Source organism: Eptesicus fuscus, chromosome 25, assembly GCF_027574615.1.
Source record: "Eptesicus fuscus isolate TK198812 chromosome 25, DD_ASM_mEF_20220401, whole genome shotgun sequence".
Lineage (NCBI taxonomy): Eukaryota > Metazoa > Chordata > Mammalia > Chiroptera > Vespertilionidae > Eptesicus > Eptesicus fuscus.
In genome coordinates, this window is record NC_072497.1 from 2979461 (window position 1) to 3006421 (window position 26961).

The 26961-nt window shown below is 49.6% G+C and overlaps 1 protein-coding gene across 1 annotated transcript in view; it reads left to right on the forward strand.

Annotated features, from left to right (window-relative positions):
- Positions 1 to 993: 993 nt before the first annotated feature.
- The window catches only part of ZNF592 (zinc finger protein 592), a 36751-nt gene continuing 10783 nt past the window's right edge, over positions 994 to 26961 (forward strand). The window contains exons 1-3 of the mRNA XM_054713195.1: positions 994 to 1055; positions 14560 to 16846; positions 24085 to 24263. Coding sequence (XP_054569170.1) covers positions 14579 to 16846; positions 24085 to 24263 — 2447 coding nt within the window. The 5' untranslated portion in view covers positions 994 to 1055; positions 14560 to 14578. The remainder of the gene's footprint in view (positions 1056 to 14559; positions 16847 to 24084; positions 24264 to 26961) is intronic.

Here is a 26961-nt window from a genome sequence, read left to right on the forward strand (position 1 = left end):
AGTTGTTGTTTTAGTTTATTTATTGCTTTTAGAGAGAGAGAAGAAAGGAGGGAAACATCGATCTGTTGTTCTACTTATTTATGCCTTCATTGGTTGATTCTTGTATGTGCCCTGACTGGGGATCGAACCCGCAACGTTGATGGATCGGGACGACCCTCTAACCAACTGAGCTACCCGGCCAGGGCAGAGGACCGCCTCGTTTTAAAAATGGGTTCTGCCAGTTTTTCCCTTGTCTTCTCTCACTTGCCTGCCCTCCTCAGTGCTGTCCCTTCCCTGCCTCTCCCCACCTGTGACGTTCCCCCGCTTACCTGTCCCTTGGTCCGTGCCCACTCCTTGACCCTGTGCTTCCTCTGCTTCAGCAGGCTTCTGAGCACTGGAGAGTGAGCTGTGTGGAGCGGACAGCGCCCCTCATTTACCTTGTCCCTGTCCCTTGTGCATGCTTCCACTCAGCCTGACAGTTAGGGGTTCGGCAGTCTGATGGGACACTCTGAAAAACTCTCTGGCTTGCTGGCCACTGAGGTTGGTGGCATAATAATTAACAAACACGTGTTTGCTGTGTTTAAGACATTGTAGTAACAGCTTTACAAATGTTAACTCATTTAATCTCCGTAACACTCGCTTATATGCGGGGACACAGACACAGATGGGAAGAGAGCTGCTCAAGGTCACATGGCTACAAAGTAGTCGATCCGGGATTTGAACCCAGGTTGAGGCTGCAATGCAAACCTCCACACTGGGCGGGGGAAGGAGGGAAAGTCTGGGGCTGGGACACGGTTTGTCTTTGACTGCATTTGGGGCCTGCATTGAATTTATGTTGGAGATTTTTCTCAGGGTTTGACTTACACTATTATTATTATTATTATTATCATCATCATCATCATCTTAACCTACTTGAACATTTACCTTCAGGCCTAATTAAAAGACATTTTTCTTTTTCTTTCTGTAGGTGGTGTTTGGTCACTAAACCATGTGCCTAGGTGGAAGTGACTCCTTTCTCCACGGCTCTGCACCCCCAGCAACGCTCACCACACCCTTGTTTGGAGAGCCTCACTGAGGTATGCAGTCCAGGCTGACCTGGGCCAGCCTTCAAGAGCTGAGAGTTTGGACGCAAGTGATTTTGTTGTTGTTGTTGTTGCTGTTCCTTGGTAGTTATTATTTTAAATTATAGTCAAACATACATAACGGAGTTGAGCATGCTAACCTTTTTCAGCACTGTTCAGTGGCATTAAGAACATTCACATTGTTGTGAACCATCCCACCACCGTCCACTTCCATTACCATTTCATCTTCCCCCACATAAACCCTGTGCTCATTGAACATGAACTCTCCCTGCCCTGGCCGGTGTGGCTCAGTTGGTTGAGCGGCGTCCCATGCACCAAGAGGTCTCCGGTTCGATTCCTGGTAGGGTGTGTGTCAGGGTTGCAGGCTCGATCCCTAGTTGGGGGCATGTAGGAGGCAGCCAATCGATGGTTCTTCCCCCGCCCTTACTTCTCTATCGAAAATCAATAAAAACATATTCTTTAAAAAACAACAATAAAAACACATTAACTCCTCCTGCTCTCTCCCAGTATACTCCCTGTCTGTATGAATTTGACCACTCTAGGTACCTCGTATAAGCGCAGTCACACAGGACTTGTCCTTTTGGGGCTGGCTTATTTCCCTTAGCACAGTGGTCGGCAAACTCATTAGTCAACAGAGCCAAACATCAACAGGACAACGATTGAAATTTCTTTTGAGAGCCGAAAACCGACTTCTGCGCATGGGCCACGAAGTTTCAATCGCACTGTACGGTGCGCACCCGCACGTGGTATTTTGTGGAAGAGCCACACTCAAGGGGCCAAAGAGCCGCATGTGGCTCGCGAGCCACCGTTTGCCGACCACTGCCTTAGCAGAATGTCCTGGAGGTTTTCCCACAGTGTAGCATTTGTCAGATCTTTATTCCTTTTTAAGGTTGAATAATATTCCCCTGTCTATGTATAGCACACTGTTGACCCATTCATTTTTTGATGGGTAAGTCTATTTAATCCCACCTTGTGTCTATTGTGACTAATGCCGCTCTGAATATGGTGTACAAATACCTCTGAGACCCCGCTTCCAGTTCTTTTGGGTCTATCCCCGGAAGTGGAATTGCTAGGTCATATGGTAAATTCTGTGTTTAATTTTTTTTTGAGAAACCACCATGTGTTTTCCATAGTGTCTGAACCATTTAATATTTCCACCAGCAATGAATGGGGATTCCAATTTCTCCACAACTTCACTGACACTTGTTAGTCTCTGTGTTTTTTAAAAAAATCCTCATTCGAGGATATTTTTCCATTGATTTTTAGAGGGAGTGGAAGACAGAAGGAAAGAGAGAGAAACATCGATGTGAGAGAAACACATCGATTGGTTGCCTCCTGCACGAGCCCCAACTAGGTTCCAGGGAGGAGCCTGCAACCGAGGTACGCACCCTTGACCAGAATCAAACCTGGGACCCTTTGGTCAGCAGGCCGACGGCTCTATCCACTGAGCCAAACCGGCTATTTTCATTTTTTTTAAAAAATATATTTTATTGATTTTTTTACAGAGAGGAAGAGAGAGGAATAGAGAGTTAGAAACATCGATGAGAGAGAAACATCGATCAGCTGCCTCTTGCACACTCCCTCCTGGGGATGTGCCCGCAACCAAGGTACATGCCCTTGACCGGAATCGAACCTGGGACCCTTCAGTCTGCAGGCCGACGCTCTATCCACTGAGCCAAACCGGTTTTGGCTCATTTTTGTTTTTTAAATACTAGTAGTCATCCTAATGGGTGTGACCTTGGTGATTATCTAGATGGACCCACTGTATCCACTAAACAAGGGTCTGGTGCCTGTTGTGCTTAAATGTACAAACGTAGAGAAGATGATAAACCTCCATGGACTCCTCACCCAGATCAGCCGTTATCAGTTCAGGGCCATTCCTGCTGCATTTCTGTCCTCCCGCCCTGCCCTCTGCCTCTTGCCCTGCGCGATTCTGAGGCAGTTCCCAGACATCACATTGTTGTATCTGTAAGCATTGCACCCTGTGTCTTAAAGACACAAGGGCTTTCATATTCCATTTTGTCTGATGGTAGAAGGGCACATAGGAGTGTTTCTTTGGATATTATTCCCTGTCATCCCCTTGGGCAGTGGTCGGCAAACTCATTAGTCAGCAGAGCCAAATACCAACAGTACAACGATGGAAATTTCTTTTGAGAGCCACATTTTTTAAACTTCAACTTCTTCTAACGCCACTTCTTCAACACAGACTCGCCCAGGCCGTGGTATTTTGTGGAAGAGCCACACTCAAGGGGCCAAAGAGCCGCATGTGGCTCGCGAGCCGCAGTTTGCTGACCACGGCCCTAGGGTCACTGGGAACATATACAAGTGGGCACCTGTCTGCACTCTGGGTTGTTGGTGCAAGGCTGCCCGGCTGGGGCCCTGCTTTCCTGCAGAAGGCCGACTGCCCTGAGGTCTGAGCAACCATCGTGACAGAGCCCACCTGGGTCTCAGTTGAGAAGGGAAGGAGGGAAGGAGGGAGAGAGGGATGAGGAAGAGGCTGAGAGAGAAGGAGGAGGGAGGGATGAGCAGGCATGGAGAAAGGGATGGGGAGAGAAAGGCATGGAAAGGAGAAGTGTGTGGAGGTATGAGAAAGAGAAAAAGAGAACACCTGAGAGAGAAACTCCTTTAAATCCTCACTCGGATATTTTTTCATTGATTTTCAGAGAGAGTGGAAGAGAGAGGGAAAGACAGAGAGAAACATTGATGTGAGAGAAACACATCGATTGGCTGCCTCCTGCATGCTCCCTGACCAGGGCCCAGGCCAGGGAGGAACCTGCAACCGAGGTACGTGCCCTTGACTGAATCAAACCCAGGACTCTCTGGTCCGCAGGCTGACGCTCTATCCACTGAGCCAAATTGGCTAGGGATGGGAGAGAAACTTTACCAGCTGCTAAACTCCTGCTGAAGTCATCTAAGGGAACCACAGAGATACCCAGGACTAATAGCATGTTCCTTGTGTCCCCTCCAACCTTTGATTTTGGAATCTGTGGGAGTGTAGCTCACCTGTGGTGATGAGACTGGGGGCTCACTGGGCGGCACCAGACACATGGGTGACAGCTGGGGACGGAGTGATCCCATGGCACCGCCGCTTTCTCTTTCCTGGGCCCTCTGGTCAGGGAGTGGAGGCGTGGTTCCCAGCAGGCCCGAGGCTCCTGGCTTCTTGCTTCAATTCAGGAGTCCCCACCCCTAAGAGATGACGCTTTTACAGAGTTCAGTGGGAGAGGCTCCTCAAGGATGATGTGGAAACAGGAGGTGTCCTATCCCCCTTTTTGCCTCAGGCTCTGGGTCTTTTTCCCCTGGAACAAAGTTCGGTGCCCAATGAATGCTGGGATCTGTTCCCCATTAATGAAAGGTAATGGAGGCACCAGTTATAGAGTGTCGGTCTATCTCTCAGTTTTCAGCTCTATTTATTTTTTTAAATAATATCTTTTTAAAATAATATATATATTTTTAATTAATTTCAGAGAGGAAGGAAGAGGGAGAGATAGAAACATCCATGATGAGAGAGAATCATTGATCTGCCTCCTGCATGCCCCACAACTGGGGATCGAGCCCGCAACCCGGGCACGTGCACTTGACTGGAATTGAACCTGGAACCCTTCAGTCTGCAGGCTGACGCTCTATCCACTGAGCCAAACCGGCTAGGGCTTCTCAGCTCTATTTAAACTTTGTTGCCTGTACCTAGTTTCCACTTGCAGCAGCTCAGTCAGCTGCACGGTCCTATCCCCTTTTCTTCCTTTTTATCTTTTTTTAAAATATAATCGCTCGATTGAGATATAATTCACATGGCATATAATTCACTCATTTAGTGCATACCATTCAGTGGTGTTTAGTATGTTCAATTCACAGAGTTGTATCCCCTTTTCTTAAGACTCAAGACCACGCCAAGCCCTCTTCTTCCTGTGGCTCTCAGAGCCAGCCTTCTCTCTCCGCTGGTGTCACACAGATCCCATCCTCAAGACCCATGGCCTTATTGTGGGGACGTTGGCCAGCAGGCACTTTCCACCATTAAAATATTTAACGGAATCACCCTGCAGGAGCCCAGGACTCAGGCAGGTGCTCCTCAGGTAGCCCCTTTCCCGCTGGCAAGGCCCCACCACGACTCAAGGTCTCTTTATTTATAGCAACATTTTAAAGGCTAAACACGAATAACACTGCAAATTTGCCAACTGCCTGACTGGTAATGGACCTGCTCAGGACTCTGTGACTATCCTTGAACAATCTTCGTCCTGGACCGATGAGCCTGTCAAGTCACTGTCCCTTCCTAATGGCGGGTTCCCTTCCAGTAAACACACAGGAGCTCTAAACAGACAAAGAAATGAGCAATTACAGGGGTGGGCAAAAGTAGGTTTACAGTGGTGAGTACGTGAAGCACAGAGTTTATTCTTGTATTATTATGTGTTAGTTATTGCATTATTTGTTTGAACACTCATGAGATTGTACCTCAGTGCACTGTGCCACTGTGACATTCTTTTGAGTTATAAAACTACTAGAAGCCCGATGCACGAAGATTCATGCAAGAATGGGCCTGCCTTTCCCTGGCTGCCGGCACTGCCTTTCCGCTCCAGCCCTGGAGCCGCCTCTTTCCACTCCAGCCCCACCTTCCCACACTGCCCAGAGGCCTTGAGTGGCTGGGGTGGTGCGGAACGCCTGTGTCGTTGCCATGCATATGCAAATTAACCTGCCATCTTTGTTGGGTTAATTTGTATACTCACTCCTGATTGGCTGGTGGGTGTCACAAAGGTATGGTCAATTTGCATCTTTCTCTTTTATTAGTGTAGATTGTCACAATTGTAACGTGCACATCTTTTTCCATACAAACAACTGTAAGCCTACTTTTGCCCACCCTGTATATAACAGGCCCGGCGATGGTAAGTGCTGTGAAGAAAAATAAGGCGGATTAAAGGGGCAGAGATTGACGGTGGGCCTGGGGAGTGGTACAGTGGTCAGAAGACCGTAAGACCTGGTGATATTTGAGTAAAGACCTGAGGGAGCGAGGAGTGAGCCCATGAGGCCTGCGGGGAAGGACATCCCAAGCAGAGGGAGTATTAAGTGCAAGGGCTCTGAGCAGGTGCCCAGCGTGCCTGGGGAGCAGCAGGGGGCCTGTGCACACCTGGAGCGGATGGGGTGACCGAGGGACAGGAGGGCCGTTAGATCACCCACCGGGCAGGTCGGGGTACAGACTGGGTTTACTCTGTGACACAGGGTAAGGGTTTGAAGGGTTTGAGGACAGGAAGAACATGGCCTGATGGGAGTTTAAAGGCAGTGCTCTAGCTGCTTTGTGGAGCGTGAAGAGAGGAGGCAAAGGTGGGGGCCAGCAGGCCAGTCCGCAGGCTGTTGGGGACCCAGGGGAGAGAAGGTGGTGGCAGAGCTCATTAGAAAGGGCTGGTTTGGAGGCAGTTTGAGGCGAGGCGGTTTCAGAGGATTTGCCTGTGGCTCTCCTCCAGACGGGTCGGAGGAGAGAGAACTCAAGGATGTCAAGGTTTTGGCCTAAGCCACTGGAAGGATGGAGTTATCACTTCCTGAAATGAGGAATCCTGGGAGGAAATTGAGGGTTAGATTTTGGACATAGTAGGTGTGGGATGCCTATCCGAGTAGAAATCCGCAGGGATACTAATTAATAATTTAGTGAGGGCCTGTGGAGGGATTATGAAATAGCAGACAGCAGAACGTTTTACTGAAATAACTGCAGTAAAGGTAGAGAACCATGCTGTGAGGAGGAATAAGTGAAGCAAGCACAAGGGAGGGTGAGGTGGCTTGTGCTGGGCGGGCAAAGGCCCCTTCCTTCCATCGTGTGGGACGCTTGTGCCCTGGGGGAGCCTTCTGGTCCCGCAGATGTGTGGCTGCGGGTGTGCCCAGCAGGCTGGGTGGGGACTGGAGAACAGGGTCTGGGCCTTCCCTCTTGTCCTCAGTGCCAGGTGTCAGTCTTGGCACCTGGTAAAGGTTTGGTGGGTGACCCTCCCTTCCTGAGCCCCAGTTCTCCATGTGTAAGATGCAGAGGTAGACTAGACCAGTGCACTATGATCAGGTGGGAAGCTTAAAAAATGCAGGGATTGCCGTGCTCTGTGGTTGAGTGTCAACCTATGAACCAGGAGGTCACGATTCGATTCCTGGTCAGGGCACATGCCTGGGTTGCAGGCTCGGTCCCCAGTGTGGGGAGTGCAGGAGGCAGCCGATCCATGATTCTCTCTCATCATTGATATTTCGATCTCTCCCTCTCCTTCCTCTCTGAAATCAATAATTAAAAAAAAAAATGCAGGGGTCCATCCCAGACCTACTGAGTCAGAATTTCCAGCTGGGAGCTGGGAGCCTGGACTGTATTTCAATCACGTGTTCTTCTCTTGCAGTCGGTGCAGCAGTGGTCCCCAGACGGGGGTCCGGGAGCCACCGGACCAGATACCTCCTGAGGCCCCTCCAGCTCCAGTGTCCTGTGAGTCTCGTCAGAGTGCCTGCAGGATCACTCTGTTGTTGGGACGTGGGATTTTCGGTTGGGGTGGAAGGGCCTGGAGGGGGAGAGGAGAAGCTGCCTCTGGGTGAAGGTGAAGGGCACCCGGGGCAGGGGCATCCGCCAGGGGTTTGGAGAGGCCTTAGGAATCGACCCGGGAGGACTAGGGGACCTTTTTTCTTTTCTTTTTTTCTTTTCCATGTCCTTTGGTCCAGCTCAAGTTTCTCCCTTCTCTCCCACCCATGGATGCAGAGTCTCTCTGTGGTCTGTGTTCCAGCCACAGTCCCAACAGAAGCCCCTGCAGGTCACGGGAGCGGCGGCTGACCTCGTGCCTGCTTGCTCGGTCTCTTGCCCCTCGCCAGCTTCCACTCCTGGGTGAAGCTCCTCCACCTGGCAGCCAACTCAAGCCCTTCCTTCTGGTCCCAGCTTCTGCTGAGTAATTTCTCTTCCTCCCTCCCTTCATCCCTCCCTCTCTGTCCCTCGCCCTCACCCCATCTCTTTCTTTCAGTCTATCTCTGTCTGGCTGTCTCTCACACTTGAGTCATTCTTTGCTCTCTTGCCCCTGCTATGTTTCTTCTTCTAAAATGCAAAGCTGAGGGCAACTTTTCATTTACCTACTTTTTAATATATATTTAATTGATTTCAGAGAGAGAAAGGGAGAGGGAGAGAGAGATAGAAACATCCATGATGAGAGAGAATCATTGATCGGCTGCCTCCTGCACACCCCCTACTGGGGATTGAGCCCACACCCAGGCATGTGCCCTGACCGGGAATTGAACCGTGATCTCCTGGTTCATAGGTTGATGCTCAACCACTGAGCCACACCGGCCGGGCTCATTTACCCATTTTTAAATCCTTAACCATTGAACCCAGATGGTATACATATATGTAAGCCATATTCAGTTGGGGGAGCAGAGTAAAGAGTTCACTCCCAGGTCCTAAAACACACGTACACGGGTCCTTTCTTCTAGTCCTGAGCCAACAAACAGTCACCAGTTCAGGGAACCTTACTCTTGTCTCATAGCCCAGGGCCTCTTCGTCACTCGGCTCTCACTTTCACAGTGTAAATCTGTGACGAGCTGTTTGCCTCCTTGTCTCAGTAAGCACTATTCTCAGTACCGATCAGATTTTTCTTAATGCTTTCAGGGTGCGCTCCTCATGTCCAGTTATTGAAAGTTTATTCATCTACTATTGCTGAACTTAATATTGCTAAGGAAAAAAAAAAAAGACAACCAAGTTTAATGTTATTTAAAATTTAAAAGCTTCAATACTAAGGGAAAGAAAGCTCATCGGTGCAGTGACATTTCTTGTTCTTAGTTCCTCAGAGCCTTTTATTATTTTTATTTCTCAATTTGAATAAGTGTGGTCATTTTCACATTTATATCGTTTATCTGTAACAACTTCCATATGTTTTCTGACTCATGGATCAAGTTGTCTTTTGTCTGCATCTTTTATTTCAAACTTCAAGATGCTGCCCTCTTCTCCCTAGTATTTTGAGGTTTGATGAACAAACCTGTGTTTCGGTTATGCTTCCCCGTCCCCTAAATCTTCATTTCTGCAGAATAAAATAGAGTTCTGATTTTTAAGGCTCTCATCAGAAAGCACTTCATCCACTTGATAGCCTCAGCATTTCTCAGACCCTCTTCCAGCTCTGGTGTGTCTTTCTCAGCTTGTGGGTCCTGCAAACTGCATAGTACACTCAGGCCCGGGCCCTGCGAGGTACTGAACGAGGGCAGGATCACAGGTTTCATGTTGTTTCCAGGGTCCTTTTTGGTGATGCCCAGTGTGTTCTGGGCCTTTCGTGATGAGACATGTAACGTGGTGTCATCAGGAAACAGTCTATGCTGATTATAAAAGAACTAGAGGCCTCGTGCACGAAATTCATGCACGGGTAGGGTCCATAGGCCTGGCTGGATATCAGGGCCAATATGTGGGGTGACTGGCAGGGTGATTAGGGGGGCCCCTGCTGGCACCCACCTTGGCTGGCCTGGGGCCTGTGGGCTGGGGGCAGCTCCTGCATCAGTGGTTACCAACCGGTGGTCCACAGACCACTGGTGGTCCATGAGGTCCAAAAGGTTGGCGACCACTGTTTTAAGGAAACCTTTGGAGTAGCGGTCGCCAACTGGTGGTCCGTGGACCACTGGTGGTCTGTGAGGTCCTGCATTGAGCATCTGCCCCCTGGTGGTCAGGGCACATCATAGCAACCAGTCATTTTGCTGTTTGGTCAATTTGCACGTTAGGCTTTTATTATATAGGATTGTGTTATAAATAATCCCGTATAATCATCTTTGCCATGTGCATATCAACCTCCTTAGGATATGTTTCTGGAAGTGGAATTATTGGGCCTTGTGTATGCATTACTAACTTGCTATGTTTTCTTGGGAGTGGGGGGGTTCAATAAGGCATTTTTACTTAAAAGTGAGGTCTCTCGGCGGCTGTCAACATGGATATATGTGTCACATGATGAACCTAAGTTAAGGCATGAACACGATTGACGTAAAATTAGTGCAGGAGCCCTGGCCGGGTACCTCAGTTGGTTGGAGTGTCGTTCCATATGCCAAAGGTTGTGGATTTGATTTCCGTCCAGGGCCCATAGCTAGGTTATGGGTTTGATCCCCGGTCGGGGTCTCTGATTGATGTTTCTGTGTTTCTCCTCTCTCTCTCCAAAACAAAAAACCAACCAACCAAACAAACAAAGAAACACAATATCCTCGGTGAGAATTAAAAAAAAAAAAAAAGTTAGTGCTAGAGAATGCTTTGCAAGTGTTTTATAAGAAATAAATATTACTGTTTTAAGCCACAACAATTCTCTACTGAGATTGAATCCTGGGAAATGAAAACCCCTGTGGGTCAGGGAACATCTGGAAACCTTGGTCAATTTGGTGAGCCAAAAGTGGTTTCTCATTATTTTAATTTAAATTTTTCTAATTTTATTGATAGACTTTTTCTTGATATTTTCTTTCTCTGCTTTTATATTTTTATTGATTTCAGAGAGGAAGGAAAAGGGAGAGAGAGATAGAAACATCAATGATGAGAGAGAATCATTGATCCGCTGCCTCCTGCACACCTCGTACTGGGGATCGAGCCCGCAACCCGGCATGTGCCCTTGACTGGAATCGAACCTGGGACCCTTTAGTCTGCAGGCTGATGCTCTATCCACTGAGCCAAACCGGCTAGGGCCAGGGTATATTTTGATTGATTTCTGCTTTCTACTTACAAACAGTGTGATAGTTTACAGCAAAAACTTAAAGAAATACAAATACTTAGGTACACAGTGAGTCCCATCTCTGTTATTGATGACTAGTGTTTTGTGTTTTCCTTATAAGGGCAAAACAGAAATCAGGGCTGGATCTTGGGTTTTTATTTATTTATTTATTTATTTTTAAATATATTTTATTGATTTTTTTACAAAGAGGAAGAGAGAGGGATAGAGAGTTAGAAACATCGGATCAGCTGCCTCTTGCACACCCCCTACTGGGGATGTGCCCGCAACCAAGGTACATGCCCTTGACCGGAATCGAACCTGGGACCCTTCGGTCCGCAGGCCGACGCTCTATCCACTGAGCCAAACCGGTTTCGGCTGGATCTTGGGTTTTTAAAAAGCATCAGCTATGCCCGAGCCGGTTTGGCTCAGTGGATAGAGCATCGGCCTGTGGACCAAAGGGCCCCAGGTTCAATTCCAGTCAAGGGCACATGCCTGGGTTGTGGGCTCGGTCCAACGTGCAGGAGGCAGCCAATCAATGATTCCCTCTCATCATTGATGTTTCTATCTCTCTCTTCCTCTCCCTTCCTCTCTGAAATCAATAATATATATATATATATAATCAGCTTTGGTATTTAAAATCCAAAGTTTATAAATGTTTCTCCTGCTGCTGATGTTGAGCTGCCACATCCTTTACTAGCTCTGATTCTCCTAGCAAAAGATATCTTATCTCACCTCCTACTGTTTTGAGCCAGTTCCTGAGATTCCTCTGTGCGGAGAACATTGCTTTCTTCTGATGTAACACTTCTCTGCTTCAAGAGTGAGACAATAGGAGGCTCCCCGCTATCTCCCCCTCGCACCGCCAACACCCCTCCTCCCCACATGCTCTCCCCAGCTCCTTAAAAAGACCAATCTCTCTGCCTTCCTCAACCTTTTTTCCTAGACAGTAAAAAAATAAAAAATAAAAAAAATAAAAAGTGTGGCGGGGTAGGGTGGGAGGGGCAAGCTTATAAAGCGAATATCACACGGGTGTTTCCATGGTATTGGGATGCCAAGTGCTGTCACTGATACCCAGGATCTTGCTCCTGCTTATGGGCTCCAGTACTTCCTAGTCCAGGCACAGGCATTCAGCAAGCTACTCTGCCAACCCATATTCTGTATAGACCCGTGGTCGGCAAACTGCGGCTCGCGAGCCACATGCGGCTCTTTGGCCCCTTGAGCGTGGCTCTTCCACAAAATACCACGGCCTGGGCGAGTCTGTTTTGAAGAAGTGGCATTAGAAGAAGTTTAAGTTTAAAAAATTTGGCTCTCAGAAGAAATTTCAATCGTCGTACTGCTGATATTTGGCTCTGTTGACTAATGAGTTTGCCGACCACTGGGATAGACAGTTCACTTCATTATTATCCACCATAACCAGGCGGCTTTCCAATGGGGCGGTTTTTATTTCCTGGGAACTCTTAAGCAGGCAGATGTGTTTTGTTGGTCGGAGGTTGGGAGGGGGACAAGAAAGCAAACCTGCAAACCTGTTGATCCCCTGGGGCGGTAACAGGTGTACCTCCACCACGCCACCTGCTTCCCTGCGGTTCTGAGGGTTTTTTCTTTATTTTCCCAGTTAAAAGTTATAAAAGCCGTCTATCTGCACAAAAAAAATCTTTTGGAAAAATAACCCACCAGAAATCCTACCACCCTGTATAATTATTCTTCTCTTTCTTTTCATCTTAACTCAAATGCAGACTTAGTTTTACATCATTATAATCATAGTCTGACATGACATACCTGTTAACTTAACATTATAAGTAACTTTCCATGTTGCTGTGTAGATGTTACAATTAGGATTTTTAAAAATTTGAATATATTTGGGTGACATTGGTTAATAACATTATGTAAGTTTCAGGTATATAGCTTTATAATACAACATCTGTATATTGCATTGTAAGCTCCTCACCCAAAGTTTAGCCTCCTCCTGTTATTGTATATTTGACCCTCTTTATTCTCTTCTCCCCCCCTCCCTTCCCTCTGGTAACCTCCATTCTGTTATCTGTATCTATGAATTTGTTGATTTTTTTTTTAGAAATAATTTATTTTCATTTCAGAGAGGAAAGGGAGGGAGAGATAGAAACATCAATGATGAGATTGATCGGCTGCCTCCTACACGCCCCCTACTGGGGATTGAGCCTGCAACCCGGGCCTGTGCCTTGACCAGGAATTGAATCGTGACCTCCTGGTTCATAGGTTGACACTCAACCACTGAGCCATGGAGGCCGGGCTGTTTGTTGCTGTTTGTTTTATATGCTCCATAGAAGTGAAATTGGGTTCTTGTCCTTTTTTGTCTTCCTTGTTTCACTTAGCATAGGACTCATGATCCATGCATGTTGTCACAAATGGCAGTGATTAATCTTTCTTTGGCTGAGTAGTATGCCACTGTGTACATGTACCACTTCTTTCTTGTCCAGTCATCTGTGGAAGGACACTTAATATAATTAGAATTAAAAAAAAACTTACACTGTACATGGATTTTTTTGTTTGTTTGTTAATCCTCACACGAGGATATTTTTTCCATTGATTTTTAGAGACAGTGGAAAGGAGGGGGAGAGACAAAGAGAGAGAAACATCGATGTGAGAGAGACAGGTCAATTGGTTGCCTCCTCTGTGTGTCAGTGAGATGCTGAAGCAGATGCAGGATTCATAGGCTGAGCAGGGGAGGCAGTGAGGTGAGTTTTTCTTCCTCTCTCTGGCAGGTTTGAGCTAGCCAGCTCCGAGGTCCACCAAGTGGGAGTGTCATAGGGATTTCCTCACCTCTGTTGTGATAGTTCTGTAGCTCTGCTTCTCCAGATGATGAAGGAAACAGGTGGATTTTCTTTTCCTTGTATATTAAGTTAAAATGAAATTCAAGGCTCCTCCCAAACCGTTCCTGGCCGATTTGATAACTACGTGGCACTTTAAGAGTCACCCTGCCCCTCAGGTTCAGTGGTCTATTCACCAACCAATAACAGTTTTAGAGTGAAAATGAAGGAATTAAGTAGATGCTGACTAGAATAAAAAAATACCAAGGGGTTAATATAATTTTCTAGCGCGTACTTATGATTGAAATTTATGCAGCAAGAAACCAGAGTTATACAAAGCCAGTGATAACTGCGAGTAAATTAGCAGAACTTATAGCCACGTCACATATGTGAACCAGAAGTTTTCTAAAGAAGGGAGGTGCTGAGCCAAGACCGGTGTGGCTCAGTGGATAGAGTGTCGGCCTGTGGACTGAAAGGTCCCAGGTTCGATTCCGGTCAAGGGCATGTACCTTGGTTGCGGGCACATCCCCAGTGGGGGGTGTGCAGGAGGCAGCTGGTCGATGTTTCTCTCTCATCGATGTTTCTAGCTCTCTCTCCCTCTCCCTTTCTCTCTGTAAAAAAATCAATAAAAATATATTAAAAAAAAAAAAAAAAAGAAGGGAGGTGCTGAGCCACGCCTTTTCTCCGGGGGCTGGGTGATTGACTTTGCCAATACACATGGCCATGGAGATGATGTTCCCTGACAGGTGGAGGGAGTGTGCTCCGCCTGCGCCTCTTGGCTGTGCAACCAGCCAGGAATTTCTAGGTGTTGAGGTGTAAGGCCTTGCCAGGCTTGTCCCTGCATATAAACACCCCCCCTCCTCCTCGCCCCTCCCTCGGTGTCTCTAGCCTTTTGGCAACCTGTTGGGGTGAAGCACAAGTGTGTGACTTCCCAGAGTGTGAGGGTTCGTGCGTGGGCGTGCTGGCTGTGTGTGTGTGTGTGAGTGTGGTGGGTGTGCAAAGAAGATGACGCTGGGCGGAGTCCAGCAGGAGCCCGGTGACCAGATCTCTTCTCTGTTTCTGTCATAGCCCTGGCCGGCGCCCAGCCATGGGGGACATGAAAACTCCAGATTTCGATGACCTTCTGGCTGCCTTTGACATCCCAGACGCCACCAGCCTCGATGCCAAGGAGGCGATCCAGACCCCCAGCGAGGAGAATGAGAATCCCCTCAAGCCCCCGGGCATGTGTATGGATGACAGCGTGTCCTTGTCTCACTCGGGGTCATCCTCAGACGTGCCTGCCGTGAGTGTCATTGTCAAGAACACCAGCCGCCAGGAGTCCTTCGAGGCGGACAAAGACCACATCGCTCCCAGCCTCCTGCACAATGGGTTCCGGGGCCCGGACCTGCCTGCAGAGGCCCACAGCCTGGGCCACAACTGCGGGAAGTTTGACTCCGCTTTCATGAACGGAGACAGTGCCAGGAGTTTCCCGGGCAAGCTGGAACCTTGCAAGCCAGAGCCACTACCCACCTTCAGCCAGTTCAGTCCGATCTCCAGCCCAGAGTCCGAGGACGCCATCAAAGATAACGGCTTTGGGCTGAAGCCCAAGCACTCCGACAGCTACTTCGCGCCCCCTCCCGGGTGCGGGCCTGTCGGGGGCCCCGTCCTGGAGGCTCTGGCTAAGTTTCCGGTCCCCGAGCTGCATATCTTCGATCACTTCTGCAAGAAGGAGCCCAAGCCAGAGCCCCTGCCCTTGGGGAGCCAGCAGGAGCATGAGCGCGGGGCGCAGAAGGCGGTGGAGCCCCACAAGGAGCTGGACGCCAGTCGCTTCTTCGGGGACGCTTTGGAGTTCAACAGTCACCCCGGCAACAGTATTGCAGAGCCCAAGGGGCTGGCCGCCGAGCTCGGCTCCTGCTCGTCAGTGCCCCCGCGGCAGCGGCTTAAGCCGGCTCACTCCAAGCTGTCCTCTTGTGTTGCCGCCTTGGTGGCCCTGCAGGCCAAAAGGGTCGCCAGTGTCACCAAGGAGGACCTTCCAGGCCACACCAAGGACCCCGCAGGGCCCACGAAAGAGGGCTCCAAAGGCAGCCCCAAAATGCCCAAGTCACCAAAGAGTCCCCGGAGCCCTCTGGAGGCCGCTCGGAAAAGCATGAAGCCATCGGACAGCCCCCGGAGCGTCTGCAGCGACAGCAGCGGCAAGGGCTCCCCTTCGGTGGCCGCCAGCTCCCCACCAGCCATCCCCAGAGTCAGGATCAAAACCATTAAGACATCGTCGGGGCAAATCAAACGGACCGTCACGAGGATCCTGCCGGACCCAGACGATCCCAGTAGGTCCCCTGCTGGGTCACCTCTAGGGAGTGCCGTTGCCGAGGCCCCGAGCGAGGGGCCCGAGGACGAGGTCGCTGCCCTGCCTGTCGCCGCCGAGCACTTTCCCGAGGCGGGCGCAGATGCGGGGAGCCCTCAGGGCGACAGGAAAGGGCTTGAGAGCGTGACCAAGGCCGGTGAATCTCCGTCTCCCAGCTGTGGCTCTGGGTCCCGGGCCCCGAAGGGGGCCGCCCCGGGCCCCCAGGCGGCCAAGAAGCAGCAGCAGAGCATCGCGCTGCAGGCGGCCACCCCGGCCTCGGCCAACCTCCTGCCCAAAGCCGTGCACCTGGCCAACCTGAACCTGGTCCCCCACAGCGTGGCCGCCTCGGTCACGGCCAAGTCCTCGGCGGCGCAGCGACGGAGCCAGCCACAGCCCCCGCAGATGTCCGTGCCCCTGGTCCACCAGGTGAAAAAGGCCGCCCCGCTGGTCGTGGAGGTCTTCAACAAGGTCCTCCACAGCTCCAACCCCGTGCCCCTCTACGCGCCCAACCTCAGCCCGCCCGCCGACAGCAGGATCCACGTGCCCGCCAGCGGGTACTGCTGCCTGGAGTGCGGGGACGCGTTTGCCTTAGAGAAGAGCCTGGGCCAGCACTACGGCCGGCGGAGCGTCCACATCGAGGTGCTGTGCACGCTCTGCTCCCAGACGCTGGTCTTCTTCAACAAGTGCAGCCTGCTGCGGCACGCCCGCGACCACAAGACCCGGGGACTCGTCATGCAGTGCTCGCAGCTGCTCGTCAAGCCCATCTCCGCGGACCAAATGTTCGCGGCGGCGGCCCCCGCGAACTCGGCCCCGCTGGCCCCGGCCGCGGCCCCCCCGCCCCCGCCCTCGCCCTCCCCCAAACACGGCCCCGCCTCGGACACTGCCAGCGCCACCATTCCAGCTTTGCCGCTCTACCCGGACCCCGTGCGGCTCATCCGGCACGGGGTCAAGTGTCTCGAGTGTCACAAGCAGATCCGCGACCACACGGTCATGGCGGCACATTTCCAGAGGACGACGGAGAAGACCGAGGGGCTGGTGAGTGAGTGGCCCTTCCCGGGGCGGGGGGCGGGCCCTGGTTCCCACGGGCTCCGTGTTGGGCCGGGAGAGAGAAGCTCATCGGTGGGGGCAGTGGTGGCATCTCAGTAGTCTTCGAACAGGATGTTTGCTTGACGGTTAGCCACCTGCTTGAATAGATGGTGTTTGCTGAGAAAAATGTCCCGCCTGCCAAAACCGGTTTGGCTCAGTGGATAGAGCATTGGCCTGCGGACTGAAGGGTCCCGGGTTCGATTCCGGTCAAGGGCATGGACCTTGGTTGCGGGCACATCCCCAGTAGGGGGTGTGCAGGAGGCAGCTGATCGATGATTCTCTCTCATCGATGTTTCTACCTCTCTATCCCTCTCCCTTCTCTCTGTAAAAAATCAATAAAATATATATATATAAAAAAAAGAAGTGTCCCGCCCACAGCTGATGGGAGGCCCTGAAGAGTGGGTGAGTCTTTATATGGACGTGCCCCAAAGTTCACTCAGCTCCCGCTCCCGTGGGCTGTCAGGGCCCCTCGTCAGGCCCGGGCTAGGTCTCTGGCAGGTGTCCGGGCAGTCCTCCCAGGTGCCCGCAGGACTCAGGGCCGAGGGAGTGTGACACTGCCCTGCGCCCCGCTCTGCCCTCCTCAGAACCATCCTTGACTGCGTGCTGCCCGCCGTGGACTCGGCTCTTTGGGCAGAATCCGTGGTGGAAAGTGCAGGCGGGCCTGTGTCAGGGCTGATGTGGAAGGAGGCGCAGCAGGCTGACCTGTGGGCCTCTTCCTTCCATCGTGTTCTCAGCCCTCTAGGAAAGCCGCTGCGCTTGTCTGCTCCCCGTTCTTGGTTATGTTTGATGAGATCTGGCTTTACTTAAAAAAAATAAAAAGGCATCTGTGCTGAGAATACCCTTTGGCACCCTCTGTGCCCGTGGCTGTCTGAGTTAGCAACGCCCGGGGCTCCAGACGCCTCCAGAAGGCTCTTTTCCTCCTCCTCCTCAGTGGAAGGAGTCTCTTCTGACCTAGCCAAGCCCGCCCCTCACCAGCTTCCCTCAGCCAGGGCTGCAGAGCCTGGGGCGAAAGTACAGTAGCTTTAAAAAAAAAATATATTTTATTGATTTTTTACAGAGAGGAAGGGAGAAGGATAGAGAGTTAGAAACATCAATGAGAGAGAAACATCGATCAGCTGCCTCCTGCACCCACCCCCCCCCACACTGGGGATGTGCCTACAACCAAGGTACATGCCCCTGACCGGAATTGAACCTGGGACCCTCCAGTCCGCAGGCCGATGCTCTATCCACTGAGCCAAACCGGTTTCGGCAGTAGCTTCTTTTTAAATTTTTTTTTATTTTTATGTTCTTTTAAAAATATGTTTTTATTGGTTTTAGAGAGAGGAAGGGAGAGGGAGAGAGGGGTAGAAACATCAATGATGAGAGAGAGAATCATCGATCGGCTGCCTCCTGCGCACCCCCTCCTCGGGATTGATCCTGCAACCCGGGCATGTGCCCTGACCCGGAATTGAACTGTGACCTCCTGGTTTATAGGTCGATGCTCAACCACTGAGCCACGCTGGCTGAGCCAGTAGCTCTTTTTACGTCAGTTCAACAGGGGCCTGCACAGGCGGCCTCTGAGCTCTGCACGGGTGTTCCCAGCTGAGCTCAGCGGTGCCTGCCGGAGGGCGCCGCGCTGTTCCTCCTGGAGTGCCCGCCCGGTGGCACAGCCAGCCCAGGGCTCGCCGCCCAGACAGCCGAGTGTGCGCAGACGCAGAGCCGGGTGGGAACAGGCTTGTCAACATCGTTGCAGAAAGTGCCTCAGAGGGACAATTCATCGTGACGCCACACGTGACATTTGAGCGTGGAGGAGGGGAGAGGCAGGGCTTCAGGTAGAGGCACAGCAGTATGTGAAGCGCCACGTGTGTTCGAGAACAGGGAGCTGTCACCAGTGAGGCAGCCTCGGGTGACGGGGGTGGAGACAGGGGGAGGAATTTGGCGGGACGATGGGGCTTCTGCAGCTCCAAAAGGGACCAGAAGGTGCCGACGGGTCGCTGTCGCCTCTCATGTTCACCTCCGTTTCTGTTCGTATGTTCCTTCCGATGAGTCAGGTGGAGTATGGCCTCTCCAGCCGTCTCCTCAGGGGGTTTCCTGGTCCCGGATCGCACCTTCTGAGTCCCGTGACCAGAGCCATTGCCAGTGGAGGTCTGATGCCTGGGCCTCTTTTTTTCCTACACGGTTCCTCACTGGTGTCTTCTAACATGTGAGGGACGTCTGGGTATAGGACCCCCCGCTGGTGACCTGCTTGTCCTGCATCTTCTCTATGTCATTCTCCTCTCATAGGAGCTGACAGCAGGGCCCAGCAGAGAGGAGGGGAGGGAGCACCCAGGAGGGCTGTCAGGCCTCTCTCAGCCTCGTTCTAATCCCTCAAAATCTCATGCCTGTGAAAGTGGCCTCTGAGTCTCACAGAAAGGGTGAGGCTTGAGGTCTGGGATCAAAACTAGCCTGGATGGCTTTGGATCTGGGTTTCCCGGAACAGTGCCCTAGCTTCAGGTCATGTCCAGGGCAGGGGGGAGGCGAGGGGCGGAGGGGAGGGGGGAGGCCTCCACTCTGGGGTCGTTGAGTGACTGCAGGACAGCATGTGCAGCCCTTCTGTCTCCTTCCTGGGAGATTGAACCCCTGAACCCCGCTGCTTCCCTGTGCAGTGGCTGGCGGGGTCCTTCCCCTGACATTCCAAGCCACCCTGTTGGGTGGGATGTCAGCACAGAGAGACAGTTTCTTCTTGTTCTTAATGGTCATTATCCTATCTAACGAAATTAATAACAATTCCTTAATATGCCCTAATACAAGGCCATATTCAAATTTCCCCATTTATGGCAAAACTTGTCTTTGAATCAGGAGCCAAACAGGGAGCACACTTTACCTTTGCTAATAAGCCTTTTCGGCTTTTCGTCTGGAACAGTCCCTCGTCCCAGCCACTCGATTGGACCCCCCTTTTTTCACGTCCCTGGTTTGTTGAGGAAACTGGGCCATGTGTCCGGAGGGTTTTCCGGGACAGTCCTGAGTTTGATTGCTTCCTGAGAACTTTCCAGGATAATTTTGGCTTTGCCTGATTGCTTCCTCAGATAATTAACTTGTTCTTTTTCAATCCCATACTTTGTAGACTAGAAATTGGCAGTAAAGACTCCATTAGGTTCGGGGTCAGTGCTGAGGAGGGGAGTCCCGTGTCCTTCACATTTCATGACTTCAGGGAGGTGCAAAGGGTCTGATTGTCTCCGTTTTAATGATGCAAACCTTAGGGGGGAGTTTAGACAGTGGCTTCCTGATCCCTTCATTGTAAAGTTCCCTATCTTTTACCTAATGATTTTAATATCCAATACTTGCTGCTTGAGTCACTAATATTACGACTTGTAGAAAGGTGTTTTTTCTTTTCTAATGTTATTCTTTCTTTTTGTTTATTAGCTGGGATCCCTTATACATTATCTTTCCCTCTTCCACAAGGACTGATTATAGTTTATGTTGGAAAATGGGGTAATTTGTTTGCCTTAGTTAATAGTTTTCACAGTAGTGAGTTGATACCCTAACAATCTCAAGTAGTGTTTTAAGGGTCCCTCCTCTGTTTTTTTAAAATTGTGGCAAAATACACATAAAATTAACCATCCGAATCATTTCTTAGTGTATAGTTCAGTAGCATTAAGTATATTCTCACTCTTTTGCAATCAGTTTCCAGAACTCATCATCTTGCAAAACTGCAGCTCTTTCCCCATTAAACAACATTTCCTCCTCCTTCCCCCTCCAGCCCTGGGCAACTTCCTGTCTCGATGAATTTGACTCCTCTAGGTACCTCATATAAGTGGAATCATACAGTATTTTTTTGTTTTTTTTGCTGACTGGCTATTTTACTTAGCATAATGTCCTCTATGTGTCAGAATCTCATTCCTTTTTAAGGCTGAATAATATTCCACTGTGCGTAAAAACCACATTTTGTGTATTCATTTGTTGATGCACACTTGGGTTGCTTCCGCCTTTTGGGTATTGCGAATAATGCCACGAACGTGTGTGTACCAATACCTTTTTGAGATCCTGATTTCAGTTCTTTCAGGTACATACTACTCAAAAGTGTAATTGCTGGATCATATGGGAGTTCTGTATTTAACTTTTTGAGGAATAGCCATACTGTTTGTTTTTCACAGCGGCGGCTGCACAAATTTACAATCCCACCAACAGTGAAGAGCGGTTTCAGTTTTGCCTCATTTTCACCGACATTTGTCATTTTCTTTTTTTTTTTAAATAGTAGCCATCCTAATGGGTGTCAGCGACACTCTGTTATTTTTAGTGTTATCATGAACTCATTCATTTGTTTACAATATGTTTCTTTAACTGATTTTTAGAGAGGAGGGGAGAGGGAGAGAGAGAAACATCAGTGAGAAATATTAATCGGCTGCCTCCTGCACGCCCCCTACTGAGGATGGAGCCCACAACCCAGGCATGTGCCCTGACCGGAAATCACACTGTGACCTCCTGGTTCATAGGCCGATGCTCAATCACTGAGCCATGCCAGCTGGGCTTCCGTCATACATTTTGATGCTCAGGTTATCTCACCTTTGGTCCCTGGGAGTCTCTCCAAGGTGACTCCGATGTCTCTTTTTGACACAAAACAGTTAAGTCTTGAGAAGCTTCCTTCCTTTCAGCCCCAGCAAGGTGCCCTGGTACATTTCTTGTGCTAAACCCAGAATCAGCCATCTCCCCAAGAAGCTAGGTTTCTTTTACTGCGGAATGGGATTTAGAGGCCACATTCTGGGCAGCAGAGATGCTCATTGCTACTCGATATATCTTTGTTTCTAGGCCTTTTCAGTGGCGAGAGCTAAGAAATAGAAGTTTTTAAAAGGAGGAAAGAGTCCAGCCGGTGTGGGTCAGTGGTTGGGCATTGACCCATGAACTGAGAGGTCATGGTTTGATTCCCGGTGAGGGCACATGCTCGGGTTCTGGGTTCGATCCCCAGTAGGGGACTTGCAGGAGGCAGCTGATTGATGTTTCTCTCATGGACGTTTCTATGTCTCTATGCCTCTCCTTTCCTCTCTCTATAAAATCAATAAAGAAGTCATATTTTAAAATAAAAAGAAGAGAAAAGAAAGATCATGAGTTTATGCTGGTATTCAGATGTAAGATTATAAAGCGCTTATGGAACTGATTTTTACTAAAAATCTTGGTTCCTAAGATTTTCCTTTTACACACACACACACACACACACACACACACATATACACACAAATTTCAAAGTATCAAAACCAATATTATTTGTAATATGAAGACAACTGCAGAAAGGTGAAGGTGTGTTTGTAAGCCTTCCTGCCCTCAGGATGTATCTCATTAAAGACGTATAGGTCAAAATGTTGTATTTGAAAGGTTACTGGGAGTACAGCAATCCTTTTTTTCTATGTAGTTGGTATAGTTACCTGAGGTATAGTTAGGTTATATGTTTCTGTTTTCCAACTTTTAGGGAATGCTTTTGGTTATTTAGTTTAATTTCATATTACTTAAAAATTATGTAAAACATCTGATTCCGCCCTAGCCAGTTTGGCTCAGTGGATAGAGCGTCAGCCTTCGGACTGAAGGTTCCCAGGTTCAGTTCTGGTCAAGGGCACGTACCTCAGTTGCAGGCTCCTGGCCTGGTCAGGGGCATGTGGAAGACAACCAATCGATGTGTCTCTCTCACATCAGTGTTTCTCTCTGTCTCTCCCTCTTGGACTGAGGGACACCCCCTACCCCCTGCACGAATTTCGTGCACCTGGCCTCTAGTATAAAAATATATAATAAAGTTAGCATCTCATTTCTTTTTGCACTTGGCTGGCTTGAATCATTATCCAAATAAGTGCCATACACTGGAGTTATTGAAAATTTCTCTTAAATCAAAAGTTCCCTTCACTTTCTTTTTACCCGCCCCCTCCCCCCCTTGTAATTTATTTGTAGAAAGAGCTGGGTTTGTCCTGTAGAGGGCCCCCTCCCTTCTGGATTTTGCTGATTAAAGCAGAGATCCTTTTCTGTCCTCCCTAACGACTTGTCCTTCTGCACAACTCCTCAGACCCAGATCACCCCCCCCAGTGAGAGCACCGTTGCCTCCTCTTTGCTAAGAAGGACTTCTCCAGATGTGGGCACCGCTCAGCCCGGTGCTCCCCCTCTGGCTGTCTGGGCTCCGCCCATTAGAACTTCAGTGAGTCTGGCTGTGGGACTCCTTCCCTTGGTCCCACCCCTGCCACCCAGAGTGGAGAGACAGGGCGGAGGGAATGGAAGCTGGCAGGGCCCCTCAGTCAGCGTGCCCTTGGGGCTTCTGCAGGCCGGCGGGGCACGCTCCGGGGCACGCTCCGTCCCCATAGGAAGTCACCCAACCATCTGACGGGGTGTTGAGTAGGAGCCGCCTCTGCCAAGCCAGGGTGAGGACCTGGCGAGTCTGGCAGTGAAGTGAGATCTTCGACTTCAAGAAGGGCCTTAGGCCTCTGGGGAGGAAAAGCTGGCCCTCTGCCAAGCCAGAGGGCAGAAACGCACAGCCCTCGCGCAGGACTAATCGGGAAAACAGGGTCAGCTCTGTCTGTGATTAACAAGATAAGGCTTGCCAGGGTCAGTATCAACACTTTAAAAAAATAGATGTTTTTTTAAATTGATTTCAAAGAGAGGTCAGGGGGGGGGGAGAGAAAGAGAGAGAGAGAGAGGCATCAGTGATGAGAGGGAATCATCGATCGGCTGCCTCCTGCACACCCCCTACCCGGGATCGAGGCCGGAACCCTGACTGGGAATGGAACCGTAACCTCCTAGTTCATGGGTTGATGCTCAACCCCTGAGCCACACCGGCCAGGCGGTATCAACACTCTTTTTTTTTTTTTTATTTTAAAAAAATATATATTTTATTGATTTTTCACAGAGAGGAAGAGAGAGGGATAGAGAGCTAGAAACATCGATGAGAGAGAGACATCGACCAGCTGCCTCCTGCACACCCCCCACCGGGGGATGTACCCGCAACCAATGTACATGCCCTTGACCAGAATCGAACCTGGGACCTTCCAGTTCGCAGACCGACGCTCTATCCACTGAGCCACACCGGCCGGGCGGTATCAACACTCTGAATGAGGTCTAGGGTGTCAAGCACCCTAAGAGAATAGTTGCAGGGTGTGGAGGGTCCTTCTGCCCCATGCCTGGGAAAGCCAGGCCGCCGGGGTTGGAGAGCCACGGCCTGCGGCACCTGCGTGACCCGTCTTCTCCGCGTTCTTTCCTAGACGTGCCCGGTGTGCCAGATGCTGCTGCCCAACCAGTGCAGTTTCTGTGCCCACCAGCGGATCCACACGCACAAGTCCCCGTACTGCTGTCCGGAGTGTGGCGCCCTCTGTCGCTCTGCCTACTTCCAGACGCACGTGAAGGAGAACTGCCTGCACTATGCCCGCAAGGTGGGCTACAGGTGGGTGCTGCCTGGCTCGCTGTCCCGTCCGGGGGTGGCCCAGGGGCTGGTCCTTCTCCTGGCCCAGAACTTGCCACTGAGCTTGGTCTGCAGAGTCCTGGGCGGCTCCAGCCTAACCAGACAAGCATGCTGATCGGTATGTGTTCTAGAGAGCAAGAAGCGCAAGCGGGAGAAGAATACGGAGCTTAAAAAAATTAAATATTAGCAAAAATCGCTTCCAAGGGGAAGGTATAACATTCACTTTGTCAGCTTGGTGCTTTAAAAGATGCTAATTTAATTTGCTCACAGGGTTATTGTGTTTGGCGTATGAAATGGAAAGCACAGTTTCAATGATAAATTTACTAATTGCAGCACTTTGAAATGTTCCCACTACCCGTTAACAAACGGAGCTGCAAGACTCCAAACTTGAAGGGCTCTATCTAGTGTCTTTGTGTTGATTCGTTTTTGTCAGTTTGTGAGAAGCAAGTGACACCTGAGAATGGAAAAAATGGTCGGCCTCAGAGTAAGAGCAAGAAAAGTCTATTTGAGACTGAATCTCCTCCATTGTGTCAGGCATGTATAAGCAGGAAGTCATTTTCAGGAAAAAGAACAGGGGGTAAACTCCCTCCAAAGCTCACTGATCTCTAACTTTCACATCGCCCCCATCAGTTCTCCTGTGCTGGCTTACTGCATTTGGGAGTTCCTACATTTCATGGTTTATTTTACCACTTTCACTTCTGAAACTTAATTTTGCCCAAATTTAGTAAGGTTTTCTTCTCGTTGGTATTTAAAAAAATTTATTTAGTCCATTTAACTTTTCTTTAGTTCTTATTATTGTCTTTAGCATTGTGCCAGACACTGAAGATATAAAAATGATTAAGACACATCCCCTGAGCTCAAGGGGGCTTCAGTCTGGTAGGTTATAAACACGTACACAGAAATTGTAACTCGGAGTGGGAAGTCCCCTATGGAGGAATGGTCCAGGAAAACTTGAGAGAGGGGATATCAGGAGGTTTTCAGACAGAAGAAAGGGTGGGGTCAGGATGAATGGGGGAGAGGTGAGGAACGAGACCCGGAATTGGTAGAGGCCAGGCCTTGCACAGCCTTGCATTCCTTGGTAAACATTTGGTCTTTATCCAGTGGACAGTTGATTGGCTAAAAGTTTCTGGGAAGCTGACACGTTATGTTAAAGAGGGTGGAGACTGGAGACTGTTTGAGAAGCAAGTGTGACGGTCCAGGGGAGATGCCGAGGGCTTCAGCTCAGGCATGGACTTGGGACGGAGGGAAGGTAGAGTTGAGAGAAATCCAGGAAGTGTAAGCGTTAGGGTTCGGTGATAGCTTGTGACGGGGGTGAGGACGGGGAGGGTTAGTGATGACTCCAGCTTTCTACCTTGCTATAAACATTTCCAAATGAAGACTGGTTTCTTTGCATGTTATGGAGAACAGAGACTCTAAAGTGCATGAGAAACAAAACGGCCAGACAGGTTGTGTGGAGCCCTTGCCGCCATGTTGCAGAAGAGCAGGGATTGGCAGCCTCCCAGGCCACATTTTAACCTTTTGCACTCGGATGTTGAGTGTGACTCGACACGGTTAGCATCGGTAGCAGCTCGTATGTCGAGCCACACTCGACACGTAGTTTCACCGCGTGGGGAAGGGGGATTTTTGTCTATTTTTCCAATATCTTTTCTTGTTTTCATTAGCATGAAAGGACAAGTAAAATGTAAATGCCGCCTCAACTGATGCCACCACCTAAGCTTATCTTTTGCACAGGCAGCGATCTTGAGTAGGAGGGTCCAAGGCTTGAGTCGTAGCATCAGGCCTTTTTGAGCTTGCATCATCTTCCCTTGGTAAAGAACCTTCCTTATCTTTTCGTCTCCTAGGTTTGTTTAGGTTTCTATTTAGCATATCACAGATGTTGTCATGACACAGGGTTTAGTTGGATGATTGGTTTGCCCCCTAGCAGTCGCACGTTCTGAGTGAATTTCCCCTCCTCAGGATGGATAAGTTTTCCAAAGACATAGAAAGCAGCGATGATGAATTTTACTTCGAAAACGAAGAAAAAAGTGAAACATGTAATAGTGACGAAAGTGAGTTCTCCGAGGATGCGAGTGGCGATGATGAACAAGTCGCTGGTCCTAGTGGAACTACAGAAAGGAAAAAGTCCCTTGCTTTGCCCAAAGATCTGGCTGAAAGTACTGACAGTGACAGTGACAGTGACATTGAATTCATAAAGGCAAAACGAAGACGCACAATTGTTTATTCGAGTAATGGAGATATAGGTGATATCATTGAGAAATCGGGTATAAGACCCAGTGAAAGTTACGTTTCTAGGGGAAAACAGGAAAAAGGAAAGTGGACATCTACATCTGTGAGTGACAAAGAGCCTAGCAGAATCCCTTTCTCCACTGGTCAGTTACATGTTGGGCCTCAAGTTCCTTCTGGATGTGCCACACCAATAGACTTTTTTCAGTTGTTTTTTACTGAGACATTGATAAAAAATATAACGGATGAGACAAATGAGTATGCTAGGCATAAAATTAGCCAGAAAGAACTATCCCAGCGACCCACTTGGAATAATTGGAAAGATGTGACGATAGAGGAAATGAAGGCTTTTCTTGGTGTAATACTAAATATGGGTGTATTGAATCACCCCAACTTGCAGAGTTATTGGTCCATGGATTTTGAGTCTCATATACCATTTTTTCGATCTGTTTTCAAA